The following is a 13,299-nucleotide window of genomic DNA, read 5'->3' as shown; positions in this document are numbered from 1 at the left end:
CCAGGCTGAGATGATAACCCCAGGTGGCATCTGATCTCACAGGGAAGGAGAGCTGGAGCTGGTCTATGACAACCTTCACTTCAGCCAAACAAAACCTATTAATACTTTTGGGTGGCGGTATTCTCTTTTCTTTCATTTCTTTCTTTTTCTAAAAAACTATTCTCTTGGTATGAAATATACTTCCAGAAAATGCATTTTGCGTAAATGTACAGCTTGATGAATTTCCACATACTAAACGCACGTGCGTATCCAATATCTAGATCAGGAAACAGAACATTTCCCCAGAAGGCCCCCTGGTAGTCCCTTCTGGTCACTATACCTACTCTGAACAGATAGTCACTGTCCTGACTTCTTAGAGCTTAGATTTGAAGCAGCTGCTTTTTAACCTTTTAAAATTCTTTTGATAACAACTTCACGCCCTTAAATATTATATGTATTACTAATTACGCAAATGCTGAGTACACACTATGTGCCAGCATGTATTAGCTCACTTAATCTTCATAACAATGCTGAGGTAGGAACTATTATCCTCATTTTAAAAATAATTCACCTGCAGGTAAGTAATGGGGCTAGGATTCAAATCCAGACAGTCCTGACCCCAGAGCCTTTCTTGACCCACATCTGATATTGGGGTGGCCGTAAATTTGCTAATTAACAGAGCCCACAAATCTAGAAGCTCACAGTCCAGTTATGCTAAAGAAACTCTGCCTGTTCTCTGGTGCACCTCAGGACAGAACCAGGACCCAAGATCAAAGGGTGGAAGATTCAAGGAAGCGGATTTTAGATTCAATATACAGAAGGACAATTCATTAGAATCATCTGGTAATTAAATGAGTGTTGCTGAGAAATGGTAAACCCCCATCACTAGAAGGCTCGAGCAGAGGCTGGAGGACTCCCTGCTGGGACACTGTCCACAGAATTCCCACGCTGCGTGGGAGGAGCTGCAAGGCCCCTGCTGGCTCTGAATCTCTTGGTTGCTGAGCCAGAACTAAAGAGGACAATACTCTCCATCAGATTCAGATGAATAAACAGCAGTCAGCTTCTTCAAACCCAGAGAAGTGCTTTACTGCATTATTCTTTGATTCTCAGGGTAAGGCTTGCACTCAGGAAAGATCCTGGGGCTGGTGGTTAGAAACGTTAAGGAATTCCTCAAGGGTCACAATTCTGCTCAACATCTGTGATCATCTGTGCGGGTGTCGAGGGAAGTTCTATGTTAATTTCTCCAGCTCAGCCCATGTTCAGTGCTCCAGACCCACATCTGCAGCTGGGGATGGGAGAGCCAAATGTTGCTGCTGTGACTTAATAAGGCAAAACCTGAGTCCTTCGTGTTGCTCTTCAGCGTTTCCTGAATATAACGATTCTGATTCTGTCATGGCTACAAGCACCGCCACTCTCCAGCCTACAAGGCTAACGGCCACAGAGTTACCTGCTTTCTGTATTCCTCATCACACATGATGGATTCTTCTTTAGTCACATCTCTCATATTTGACCCTTTCTCCCCAGTTCTACAGTCAGCACCCTAATCTAGGTCATCACGATCAATACTTAGTATTATGACAGAACTCTCCTAGTTGGCCATTCAGCTCCAGGTAAACAACTACTCCATCTTGCAAATTGTTACCGGATTAATTTTTCTCCCCCAGTATCATTTTTTATCATGTCTCACTTGTTCAAGAAATATGGTTGCTTAGTACTTACAAAAGACTCCGTGGTGAGCCTGTCATACCAGGTCTCCCATCAAGGAGCCCTCGTCCCTGCCAGCTTCCTTTCTGCTCCCTCACAGTGACTCTGATCCAGTCACAGTGAACATGCCGTCGGGTCCTGCCGCAGCCAGGCTCTGTTATCAACAGCAAGTGCCCTTTAAGTCTTGGCTTGAGATCTACTGCCCCAGAGAGCTTGTACCTTTGTGTGCGGTAGTTTTTTTGTTTTTTTTTTTTGTGGTACGCGGGCCTCTCACTGTTGCGGAGCACAGGCTCCGGATGCGCAGGCCCAGCGGCCATGGCTCACGGGCCCAGCCACTCCGCGGCATGTGGGATCCTCCCGGACCGGGGCACGAACCCGTGTCCCCTGCATCGGCAGGCGGGCTCTCAACCACTGCGCCACCAGGGAAGCCCTGTGTGCGGTAGTTTTTATTACAGTATTGGGCATGAGACCTGTCTTCAAATATTTGGAGGAATCAAAGGACAGGGTTAGACTTCAGCAGTAAAGGAAAAAAAACCACAACCCAACAACTACAGGACCATTAGGTTGATGTTACAGGGAGGAAGAAAAGACCTCGCAAAAATCTTGATTTACGGGATAGTAAACTCTTTATAACCAGAGGTGTGCAAGCTGAGGCCTTCTCACGGCCTACCAGGAATGCTGAGGAGGTAAGTCTTGCCTGGCCTAGGAAGCTGGGCTAGATCGTTGCCAAGGGTCCTTTTACTTCTAACAGATACACTGTACAGCGATGCAAGTACCCACATGCAAACCTGTCATTGTTTCGTGCCTGGGTGCCCTAACTCCCCCAAACTAAACTTCACAAGAACAGTTTCATTTTCTATCACTTTTTCCTTTGTTTCCGCCTGCCCCACCCCAGCTCTTAGCCTCGGGATATAAAGAACACTATCTCAAATGAATGTCCACCAAACACCGGGAGGCCATGAATGTCGAAGCAAATCTGAAGAGGAAGCAACCTGGCAAGGGGGTACGGCTGAGAGCGGAGGCCACCAAGGCCAGTCTTCTGCTCTCCCTGATGTGCCCTCGGGGGTGGAGGGAGGGAAAGGGAAAGGAGAGCGAGCAGTGAAATCACGAGCGTCCTCCGTGGATTTTGAGAGTCAGGTCAGAAGATCCTGTACGAACTGCACTGGTAAGAGAGGCCGGGTTCCGGGGGAGAAGAGAGATGATTAAGGGAGGTAGAGAGGCTTCAATGCAACTGAACCCTAACCCAGCTTCGAGCACACAGCCTATCCGCCTTTCCAGACCTTGCACGGTGGTACAGGGGTATCAAGTGGCCTCCCACAGCCCCGCGGGGGTCCCGGGAAGCTGCGCTGTCAGAGCGGAGCTGCCACCAGGGGTGAGGGGGGCACACTCACTTGTTGCAGTGCTGTTTGAGGTGCTTCTTGTAGCCATCATCGTGCAAGACCACCTCGGGGTTGCAGGTGGCCAGCCAGTCTGCGTTCTTTAACTCTGGGAGCAGCAGCTGGTTCTTCGTTTTCTTCCCCTTCCTCCCTCTGGGGACTGGAGCGGACAACCCTGAGACAGAAAGGTACGAACATGAGCTGAGACGGCTTAAACGTGGCTGTCGGAACAGAGCTGGGCTAGGGTGGCAAAGAGGCAGCCGGGCTATGCACGACAGGCCCCACTCCTCCGTCCCCCAGGCAGGGATGGCGAGGAGACACCCGGTCCCCTACTTAGTAACCCCCAGGACCGTTCAGTCAGGCAGCAAGAATCTACCGAGTGTCCTGCAGGATCAAGAAAGGTGTAGCAGAACCTGTGCCCGTGGGGACCTCACAGCCTAGCCGGGGAAAAGGAATGCTCGATCTGAGACGTGAAGGTGAGCTGTGTCTCAGCACAGGGAAGGAGCAGCACGACGAAGTGCACAGACAGAGGTGGAACAGAGGCTGAGCACACTGTGTGAGTCCCCATATCAGAGAAGGAACCCCTGTGACACCCAGGTTAGCGGGCAGGACTGGCACGTGGGGAACTTCAAGAGGGCCCAACTGCACTTAAACAAAATACCACAGCTAACACTGGATGGTTCTGAGGGAGAATGGAAATGGAAAGCATCAGCATCCTTTCCCACAGGTAGCATTCTGGAAATACACCTGAGAAAGAGATGTCCCCAAAGCACAGCAACATGGGCCAACATGGTAAGAGAGAAGGAACTACAGGGGTTTGCGCTACTCGGCTATGGCCCGGGCCACCCCTCACCTGAGTGGTTCTGGAGGGTCTGGGCCTGCCCATCTTTGGTAGGCGTGATCAGTTCCCAAATGAAACTCTTGATCTTCTCGTCGCCCTTGTAGTGCTTGACACAGTACACCAGCAGGGCCCGGCAAATCATCTCCATGTCCTTCTCGTTCAGATGCCACTTGAATCGTCCATGAGTCAGGATGTCCTTCCACCGGCCCCAGCTGAGAGTGGAAATACAGAATGGTGTTAGAGGGCGGAAGGGCCACGCATGCCTTCAACACTGCAGGACAAACAGGAGCCGACGGCTTCTCGACCCCTGCTGGGCTTACTGATCACCCTGAGGGATTTGTCCTGAAAGACCTTCGAGGATCGCATACTGTAGCACACCAAATGTCACTGAGGTGACCTGGACCCTGGACACAGAGAGCTTCATATGGCCACTAGAATGTTAAAAAGGGAGGGACAAAAATATCTGGAGCGGGGAATAAATCTGGAATTAAAACAGTCCAGGACTTCCCTGGTGGCACAGTGATTAAGAATCCACCTGCCAATGCAGGGGACATGGGTTCAATCCCCGGTCCAGGAAGATCCCACGTGCCGCGGAGCAACTAAACCCATGTGCCACAACTACTGAGCCTGCGCTCTAGAGCCCGTGAGCCACAACTACTGAGCCCACATGCCACAACTACTGAAGCCCGCGCGCCTACAGCCCATGGTCCGCAACAAGAGAAGCCACCGCCATGAGAAGCTCACGCACCACAATGAAGAGTAGCCCCCGCTCGCCCCAACTAGAGAAAGCCCGCGTGCAGCAACAAAGACCCAATGCAGCCAAAAACAAATAAAAATAAATAAATCTATAAAAATATTATTAAAAAACTGACCCCAGCTGCAGTATTTGAAAGCGATGGTGATGAGCTCCCAGAAGCTAAACCCTCTACTTCTACCAGAGCCAGAGCCCTGCATGAATCATGCCTTAACTCTAACATCTGCTACACTGATTCCTTATATGTCCTTGGGGGAAAAAGGCAGGAAATCAGTACCAGGCAGTAAATTAGTACCAGAGATCTGCCGTGACAAGCATATGAGAAAATCATGGCCCGTCTACAACATGGCAGCAGAGTGCAGTGACTGAGGGGGGCCGCGGGGAGAAGGCACAGCTCTCTCTTCCGCCAACAGACCCTCCATCAGCCCAGACCCCAGAGGTGAGTGGAGAGACACACTGGACACATCTCAGGGACTGAACCAAAGAGGGGAAAACAACAACAAGAACAAACAGGTGAAGCCAATACCCACCCAAAGATGAGCAGGTTCTTCTCCACCCGGAAGCACTCGGCCCGGAGGTAGCGTCTGGTTTTGTCATTGAGGCGCCTGGACCTCGTGGGCCTCTCATCAGAGTCACTGTCCAACTCTGAAAACTCCATGAGCTCATCCTCCTCAAAAGAGTTATAGTGTTTGGTCTGCTTCCTCACGCGCGGGCGGTCGATCACTAAGCTTTCCTGGAAACAGAGAGGACTGCTGGGGAGAAAGCCCCTCTTCACTCTCCCTGCATCACAGTGCAGATCCTGCTGCTGTTCCTCAGGACACATTTGGGAAAGAACCACCCCCATCTCGTCCTCCAGCAGGAAAGGCTCTTCCCAGCACACCTGCCGTGTCCACGACAAGCAGAGGGGACACTCTAGGACTTGTTGAAGTTGGTGTCTCCCTCCGCCCCCAGTGCTGGCTGCCCCCATCTGCTGGTTTTGCAGTCTAACAGGGGCCTGGGCAGGCGAGGCCCCCCAGCGCCAGAGTGGCCTCCTGTTCTTGCCAAGAAGGACGGGAGTGGTGCACCCCAGCTGTTCTGCCCGGCATGCGGAGGCCGCCTGTGCTCTGGAGACAGGAGGAGTTGGAGAATTCCATCTGCTCAGCAACTTTCGGAAGACGAACACAAGTTACTGCCACTTCATTTTGCCTTCCACTGGAGCCACTAACTTTCTGTCTTTCGTGGAAAAGATAACCTCTAGCTCAGGAAACTCACCCATTCTGGCGGCTCCCTTGGCCACGACCATCACTTCTCTGGTCTCCATCATTTCATGCTTCTCGCCCCTCCCCCCATGCCTCTTCCCAAAGCTCAGCTAAGCTCCTGCAGACTGTCTCAGGGCAAGAGCTTTTTCTTCCCCCGCTTGCCTACTGTCCTCCTGCACACAGAGTAACTCCCTGACTGTGACATTGTTAAACACTAGAAATAGGTTATTATGGGGACTGCAGAATCCTCCTACTAGGAGAAAACAGGTCAGATTAAGCAACCTCTGGCGATCCTACAGAAGAATATTTAAGGCTGGACGCTGGTTCCTGAATCAGCTAGATGTAAGCAGGGACAGTCTCCTGGGTCTGTGAGTCCATGAGAGTTCAACACTCACCCAAGAAGACAGGCAGAAAGTGATGGGTGCTCATCCCTGAGGGAGGTAACTGGGTCAGAGATGGAGGGAGGGGAAGCTAACACGTATGGGCTGCCTCACATGGGCTGGGCAGCCACCTTCACAATGTTATCTCTAACTCTGCAAAGGGGGCGCCACCACCTCCTTTGTTCACATGTCTTTTTTCACTCTCAGTGAGGTCAGTTCCCTTGCCCAAAGACATACAGCTAGTCAGTGGCAGAGCCAGTATTCAAACTCTGGTTTTATTCTAAGGCCATTCTCTTTCTCATGTTCAGAAATAGGAAAATTCAAGATGCTGAAAAGAATGGAGGTGAACCCAACAAACTTTTCTTCGTCATGCTTTTTTCCTCTAATGTTCGTCCGAGGTAAAGTTCCTTGCATAGGAAGTGTTGAAACAGAGGAAAACAGTCACATGCCAAGGATAGGATTTTGGCTTGGGTCAGAGGGCTGATCTTGACCTGTTTGGCCAGTTCCAGTTCTAACTGTTTTTATCGAATTTCCTGGACACCCAGCAGACTGTATGCCCCATTAGGTCACTTTAAAGATAACATTTCTCGGGCTTCCCTGGTGGCGCAGTGGTTGGGAGTCCACCTGCCGATGCAGGGGACACGGGTTCGTGCCCCGGTCCGGGAGGATCCCATGGTGCGGCTAGGCCCATGAGCTATGGCCGCTGAGCCTGCGCGTCTGGAGCCTGTGCTCCGCAATGGAAGTAGGTTACATACAGCATCTTATTTAAGAACTAAATCTTAGGAGTAAATAATAATTGGAGCTGGTAGGAATTTACAGTCCCATAAGACACCAGTGAAATGTTCAATGAAATAAAATATTCTCAGTGCTGTACCTTCTCACTCTTTGCTTCAGTGTCCAGTTCAGCTATTTTAGCCCATTTCTGCCAAAAGTTTGGGTCATCTAAGGAAATATCCGTTCTGTTTCCGGAAGCCACAAAGCTAGCCTGTGAAGAAGAAAGAGCCAATAAACTGTACTTGAACACAAACTGTAAAACACCTGTGTGATCTCAAATGCACCAGAGACTCAAGAATATTCTCCATCTGCATTCAAAATCAAAACCCCTCACAGAGCTGCCAAAATGAAAGTGAAAATCTTGAAGCTATTGTTTTAAAATTTTATTTTAACGGTGGGGTGAGGATATTACAATTTCAACCTACAGGATCATTTTTTATAACTTAAACTCGGAAGCAGGAGGACAACCCCTGGGAGATGATGGCAACGTATGTCCAGTTGCCCGTGAAAGGGCTGATTCTTAAAACTTCCCTGGATATAGTTTTTCTTTCAGTTCACCAATCCCCAAGTTTCCACTCTGGGAAAGGCCCTGGCTGGGCCATATGAGGTGTACAGAGATGAGCTATGCCTCTAAAGCACAAAATGTCCCAGAAAAAGCCCTTCCTCCGTAAGCCACCAAACAGGTGATTTAATCACACAGGTCATGAAGCTCACAGAACCTGTAGCGAGAGAACCTGAGAGTGATCTGATAAGTGGTCTGGTTAGTTGAATTCTAAATCCAGCGACCTGATGGGCAGAGGAAAAAGGCATCTAGACTAGAAGCTGGGAATCTTGAATAAAATCTCGTCTCACAAAATGAACAAAATACGTGTTCACTGGAATTTCAACTCCCTGACACTGATCAAGGAGTGCTCTCCAAGGGACTCGGGATGACCATTCGAGGGTTTTGGAGCAGTCTCCGTGAATAGTGAAGAAGGCAAACTGCAAACCCAAGTGTCTATCCTGCCCACGGAAGATCAGCTCCAAGGATTCAGAGTGGTGATTTCTTTTCTAGCTTGTGACCCATTATTCAAAGCCTCTCTAAGAACCTGCATCTATCAGGGTGGCACACAGAACAGTTGTGTAGCCAGACCATTTCAACGGTTTGCATTTAGACAAACAGCAGCCTGGCTAATGAGGGTCAAAGAATAACGACTTTTCTTTCCACTGCCACTCCACGTGGACTCTGCGGAGAAGGCCTTATACCTTGGCAAAAGTGGATCCTTTCCCTTCAGACTGGATGGTGATAGTGTGGGTTCTCCTCTGCAGAATCTGGTCTATGTCTTCTTCACAGAACTTGGAGCCTTCGTCTTCCTCATCCATTAAGGCACCATAAGCACCCTTCCGGAGCAAGTCCTCTACCTCCATTTTTGAAAGCTGCTGTACCTGGACAGGTCACCAAAGGCTACTCACAAAGTGGGAAATGCACAGGAGAAAAACAGCCTCAAATCTGACCTTCATGATTCAGTACCCAGTTCCTCCACTAATTGCACATGTCAGAAGAATAAAGACACAAGATTTAGAAAATGAAAACCCAGATAAAGACACTCAAGAGAATGATGGGGAGGGCAGGCAGACAATCCTCCAGGGAGCTCTGGAATAAAACCCAGCACACGACCCAGTGGCCCTAACATTCCTCAGGATCCTGGTTATTATCAAGTGTCACAAACCATTAAAACTATGCACCACTGAAGAGAATATATTGAATGTTTATTTTATGTTTTAGTTTGAGTCTGTATCTTTAAAAACCTCCAGATGTACCAAATGAGCTAAAGAATAATGAGTTATTCATTATTAAATAAATACAACAGTATTGGAAATGATGTCATTTCTTAACTAAAGAAAGGATCCCATGCCAAGTGTTATCTTCTCAACTGCTTGTTGAAAACAGGAAATGGGAGTTCAAAACACCCTTTCCTGGTTCTAATTAAGAATCTGGTTCTCTTTATATCAATCACAGGAGGGAATTCCATGACTCCCAGCACTGGTAACTTGAAGTATTAAACTTAGCAACACATGCATAGCTAAGAGGATGTAGAACATCTGGACTAAAGACAACTCAGAAGGGCCAGAGATTAAGGAGATATTCTGCTTTGTTTGCCTAGACTTTAATACAATTCAAGAATCTTAGCAGCAATTTTTATCCCCTCTAGAGGGGGAAAAGAAGATTGTATTAACTGCCACATTTCAAGCTGATAATTCATTCATTCATTTTTTCACTGATCATCATGCATTGAACGTCTTTAACATGCCAAGTACTGTTAGGGGTGCTGGGTAAGATAAAATAGCTCACCTTCAGGGGGCTCAAAGTCTGTAGTATGAGAATAAAAAGCATGGTGATAATTTAGAGTTAAGTGTTAAGATCTACTGATGTCCAACAGGCAATGTGTAAAACTCTATTTACTGAAATGTTACTGCATGTTGGGCAATCCTACCACTCAACTGCTCCTACAGATCCCTTTACTCATCTATAAAATGCAGAGACCTGAACCTGAATTACCCTCTATTGCAGGGAATTACCCATTAAAGATGTACGGCCTGACTCAATTTAGTGAAAGGGAATCTTAAAACAGCTGTAGGAATGAAGAATTCAGAGAGGCCCTGGGCTGCATGATAAATTCTTCTCTAGGCTCGAAAGCAGGTACCGGCATACTCACTCCATTCGTGCTGCCCTTTCGGTTGATGTCCTGAAGGACAGCCTTGTCCAGACCCAGCTTCAGGCTGGCCTTGTCAAACATTTCCCGCTCATAGGAGTTCCGTGTAATGAGGCGATACACCTTCACGGCTTTACTCTGGCCTATCCGGTGACATCGGGCCTGAGCCTGGGAAGGAAGGAGGGTCACACACATCGTGTCACCAGACAGAACGGAAGCAGCCCAAGGAACGGGGAAATGCTTATATTCCACGTGGGGTGAGTGGCTGGCTCTCACAGTTACGAGTCATGGGACCGATTCTGGAATAGAATTCACCCAAATGCCAGCCACCCCTTCAAGAGCACTCACTTCATGGCCCGTTATTTCCTCAGTGACTGCTGTACGCTGGACAACGTGATGAGAAGGACCTGGCTTCCTACACTCCCTAGGCTGTGGTCTGAGTGCAGGCTCTCGTTCCCAGGATGTTGTCTCGCTCTCCGGGGAAATGTCTCACCCAGAGCAAGCAGCAGCACTTTTTAAGTTTTCTCATTTTAATACAGAAATTTTCATAGACAAAAGTAGAGAAAAGTGTAAGGACTCTTATGGTCACTCTTGCTTCATCTCTGCTATGCCTCTACCCTCCAAGATTACTATGAAGCAAACCCTTGGCATCATATTGATTCATCCTCACATATTCCAATATGTATTTCTAAACATAAGGACTCTTGTAAAACGTATTACCATCGCTATACTTCAAAAAATTAATACTAAGTACTAACTATCTAGTTAGTTCCAATTTCCCTGCTTATCTCATATATATTTCTCTAAGTTTGATTGTTTGGATCAGGATCCAAATAAAGCCCATGCATTGTAATTGGTTGATATATCTCTGTCTTTGATCTCTCCTTTTTTCCAAATGCCATTTATTTGTTGAAGACACCAGGTATCTGTCCTACAGTTTCTCACAGTCTATATTTTGCCACCTGCACTTTGGCTGTGTCACTGAATGGATTCCTCCGTTCCCTTTATTTCCTCTAAACTGGAGTTATACCTTGAGACTTGATCAGGTTAAGATTTTACCTTTGGCAAGTGTAATCCATAGTTGGTGTATAAATTTCCATCAAAAGGTACATGATGTCTGGTTGTCTTTCTTTTGAATTGATGATCATTGCCTAGATCCATGATTTCATTAGCGGTTACAATTACCCTCATCAATTTTTTGGTTACCCTGATGTACAGTTCATATAGGAGAGACAAGCTAAATGTCTGATTCTTTCTCTTTATTTAATCAGTTTCCAAATGAACACCCTCCAAAAGTGACTAATGAAGATTTTTATAATTAGTTTCTTAAAGAATACAATGCAAGTATGCATTTAAGTAATATTTGTGCTATTTTTCACTGCATTGCTGTTTTTTTTAAAATAAATTTTATTTGTTTGTTTGTTTATTTATTTATTTATTTATGGCTGTGTTGGGTCTTAGTTGCTGTGCGCAGGCTTTCTCTAGTTGTGGTGAGCGGGACTACTCTTCATTGCAGTGTGCAAGCTTCTCATTGCGGTGGCTTCTCTTTGTTGCAGAGCACGGGCTCTACGCACACAGGCTTCAGTAGTTGTGGCATGCAGGCTCAGTAGTTGTGGCTCTCGGGCTCTAGAGCACAGCCTCAGTAGCTGTGGTGCACGGGTTTAGTTGCTCTGCGGCATGTGGTATCTTCCCAGACCAGGGCTCAAACCCATGTCTCCTGCATTGGCAGGCGGATTCTTAACCACTGCACCACCAGGGAAGTCCCTGTTTCTTAATGTTGTTCAAATATGGCCTATGGAAAACTCCTCAAGTTGGCTCCTGAGTTCTTTTGACATGATTCAGTCAAATATGGAAAGGAAGAAAACTATGAAAAATTCTGGTATTATATTTGGAGATGTCAGTATGAACTCACAGTTAGGGTGTGTGTGTGTGTGTGTGTGTGTGTGTGTGTGTGTGTGTGTGTGTGTGTGTGTGTGTGTGTGTGTGTGTGTGTGTGTGTGTGTGTGTGTGTGTGTGTGTGTGTGTGTGTGTGTGTGTGTGTGTGTGTGTGTGTGTGAGAATATACACATAGGTAAAGAAAAAGATATGGATATGTCTGTATTTATGTTTGTATGTTATATCAAAGACCAGCAGTCTCTAACAGCTCCCTTGTTTTCTGGTATGACAACATGTTCCATGCTCCCATTGTATATTTCCTCCCCAGACCTGGATTCAGCCATTTTTTCAAGGAGTCCAAGAGCTTCTTTCAGTAGGAAGTGGCAGTAAAGACAAGAGTCTGGATGCTCTAGGGATGCTCCCTGCCACTAGGTTGGTCATTGTTCCTGGGCCTACTCAGTGGGTAAAAGCAGAAGCGTTTGTGTGTGTGTAGTGTATACGATCATGGGCACACATAAGACAAATTACATCATGAAATCATACTGATATTTTAATTCAAATTTGGGACTACAGGATTTTAACTTCATTAACTATACTCATTAACTATACATCTGTATCGCTTTTTAACCATGTTGAAAAGCTCAGTCCTTAACCATGCCAATATCATGACTCATCTGATTCATCCCGCAAATACATAAAATATCAGAAAAACAGCATCATTATGATCACCACCGAAACATAATTACTGAAAACCATGTAAGGTTTACTGCCCTCCCACCCTGGGATATATCCCACCAAGAATGTACAAACTCCAGTGTTTTAAATACACACTGGGGCTTCCCTGGTGGCACAGTGGATAAGGATCTGCCTGCCAATGCAGGAGACACAGGTTCGATCCCTGGTCCAGGAAGATCCCACATGCTGCAGAGCAACTAAGCCCGTGCACCACAACTACTGAGCCTGCGCTCTAGAGCCTGTGAGCCATAACTACTGAAGCCCGCGTGCTTAGAGCCCGTGCACCGCAATGAAGAGAAGCCCCCGCTCGCCACAACTAGAGAAAGCCCGCGCGCAGCAACTAAGACCCAATGCAGCCAAAAATAAATAAATTTATTAAAAAAATAAAAAAATAAATACACACTGGCAGATAAGTTTCTTTTTCACAGTGGCAGGATCAGCAATTCTAGCACACTTTCTGTGTAATCTAGGATTGAGCAAATGCGTAAATATACTGAGGGTAACAGGAGCCAGGGTTTTCACTGCTGAAGAAGGAAGTTACAAATATGGCAAGAAGAAAAACTAGAACAACTCTGTGGCGTTAGAATGGATTTGGAGGTATCAGTATTAACTCATGGTTAGAAGTGCACATGTGTGTATAAAACCACACAAAGACATGAATGTGTGTGCATCTGTTTATGTAGACACATGCATGTATATACACACAAATACATATGAATGTATGTTATGTATACATGTATATTTATTCCCTGTGTGTGTATGTATGTAGTCTAGCTGTGTCCACTGAGAGGGCCTAGAAGAAATGGCATCCCAGTAGCAAAGAACGTAACGAACCCTCAGATCTTGGTTTCTAAACTCCATTCTCCATAACAAGAGAGAACAAGGCATAGAGAAATGATTAATTCCAGGGCCAGGGTAGTCAAAGTATAGGATGAGCCTGAAACCTATCA

General features: G+C 46.8%; 1 protein-coding gene across 3 annotated transcripts in view; it reads right to left on the bottom strand.

Annotated features, from left to right (window-relative positions):
• Positions 1-13,299, bottom strand: part of CHD6 (chromodomain helicase DNA binding protein 6) — a 227,244-nt gene that overhangs the window by 47,514 nt on the left and 166,431 nt on the right. For all 3 annotated transcript variants that reach the window (XM_060079536.1, XM_060079538.1, XM_060079537.1), the window contains 6 exons: positions 9,743-9,907; positions 8,292-8,471; positions 7,147-7,257; positions 5,185-5,387; positions 3,913-4,112; positions 3,075-3,234 (listed from right to left, as the gene is read on the bottom strand). In XM_060079536.1, coding sequence (XP_059935519.1) covers positions 3,075-3,234; positions 3,913-4,112; positions 5,185-5,387; positions 7,147-7,257; positions 8,292-8,471; positions 9,743-9,907 — 1,019 coding nt within the window. The remainder of the gene's footprint in view (positions 1-3,074; positions 3,235-3,912; positions 4,113-5,184; positions 5,388-7,146; positions 7,258-8,291; positions 8,472-9,742; positions 9,908-13,299) is intronic.

The sequence above is a fragment of the Mesoplodon densirostris genome, chromosome 16 (genome assembly GCF_025265405.1).
Source record: "Mesoplodon densirostris isolate mMesDen1 chromosome 16, mMesDen1 primary haplotype, whole genome shotgun sequence".
NCBI lineage: Eukaryota > Metazoa > Chordata > Mammalia > Artiodactyla > Ziphiidae > Mesoplodon > Mesoplodon densirostris.
This window is presented reverse-complemented; position numbering and strand designations above follow the sequence as displayed.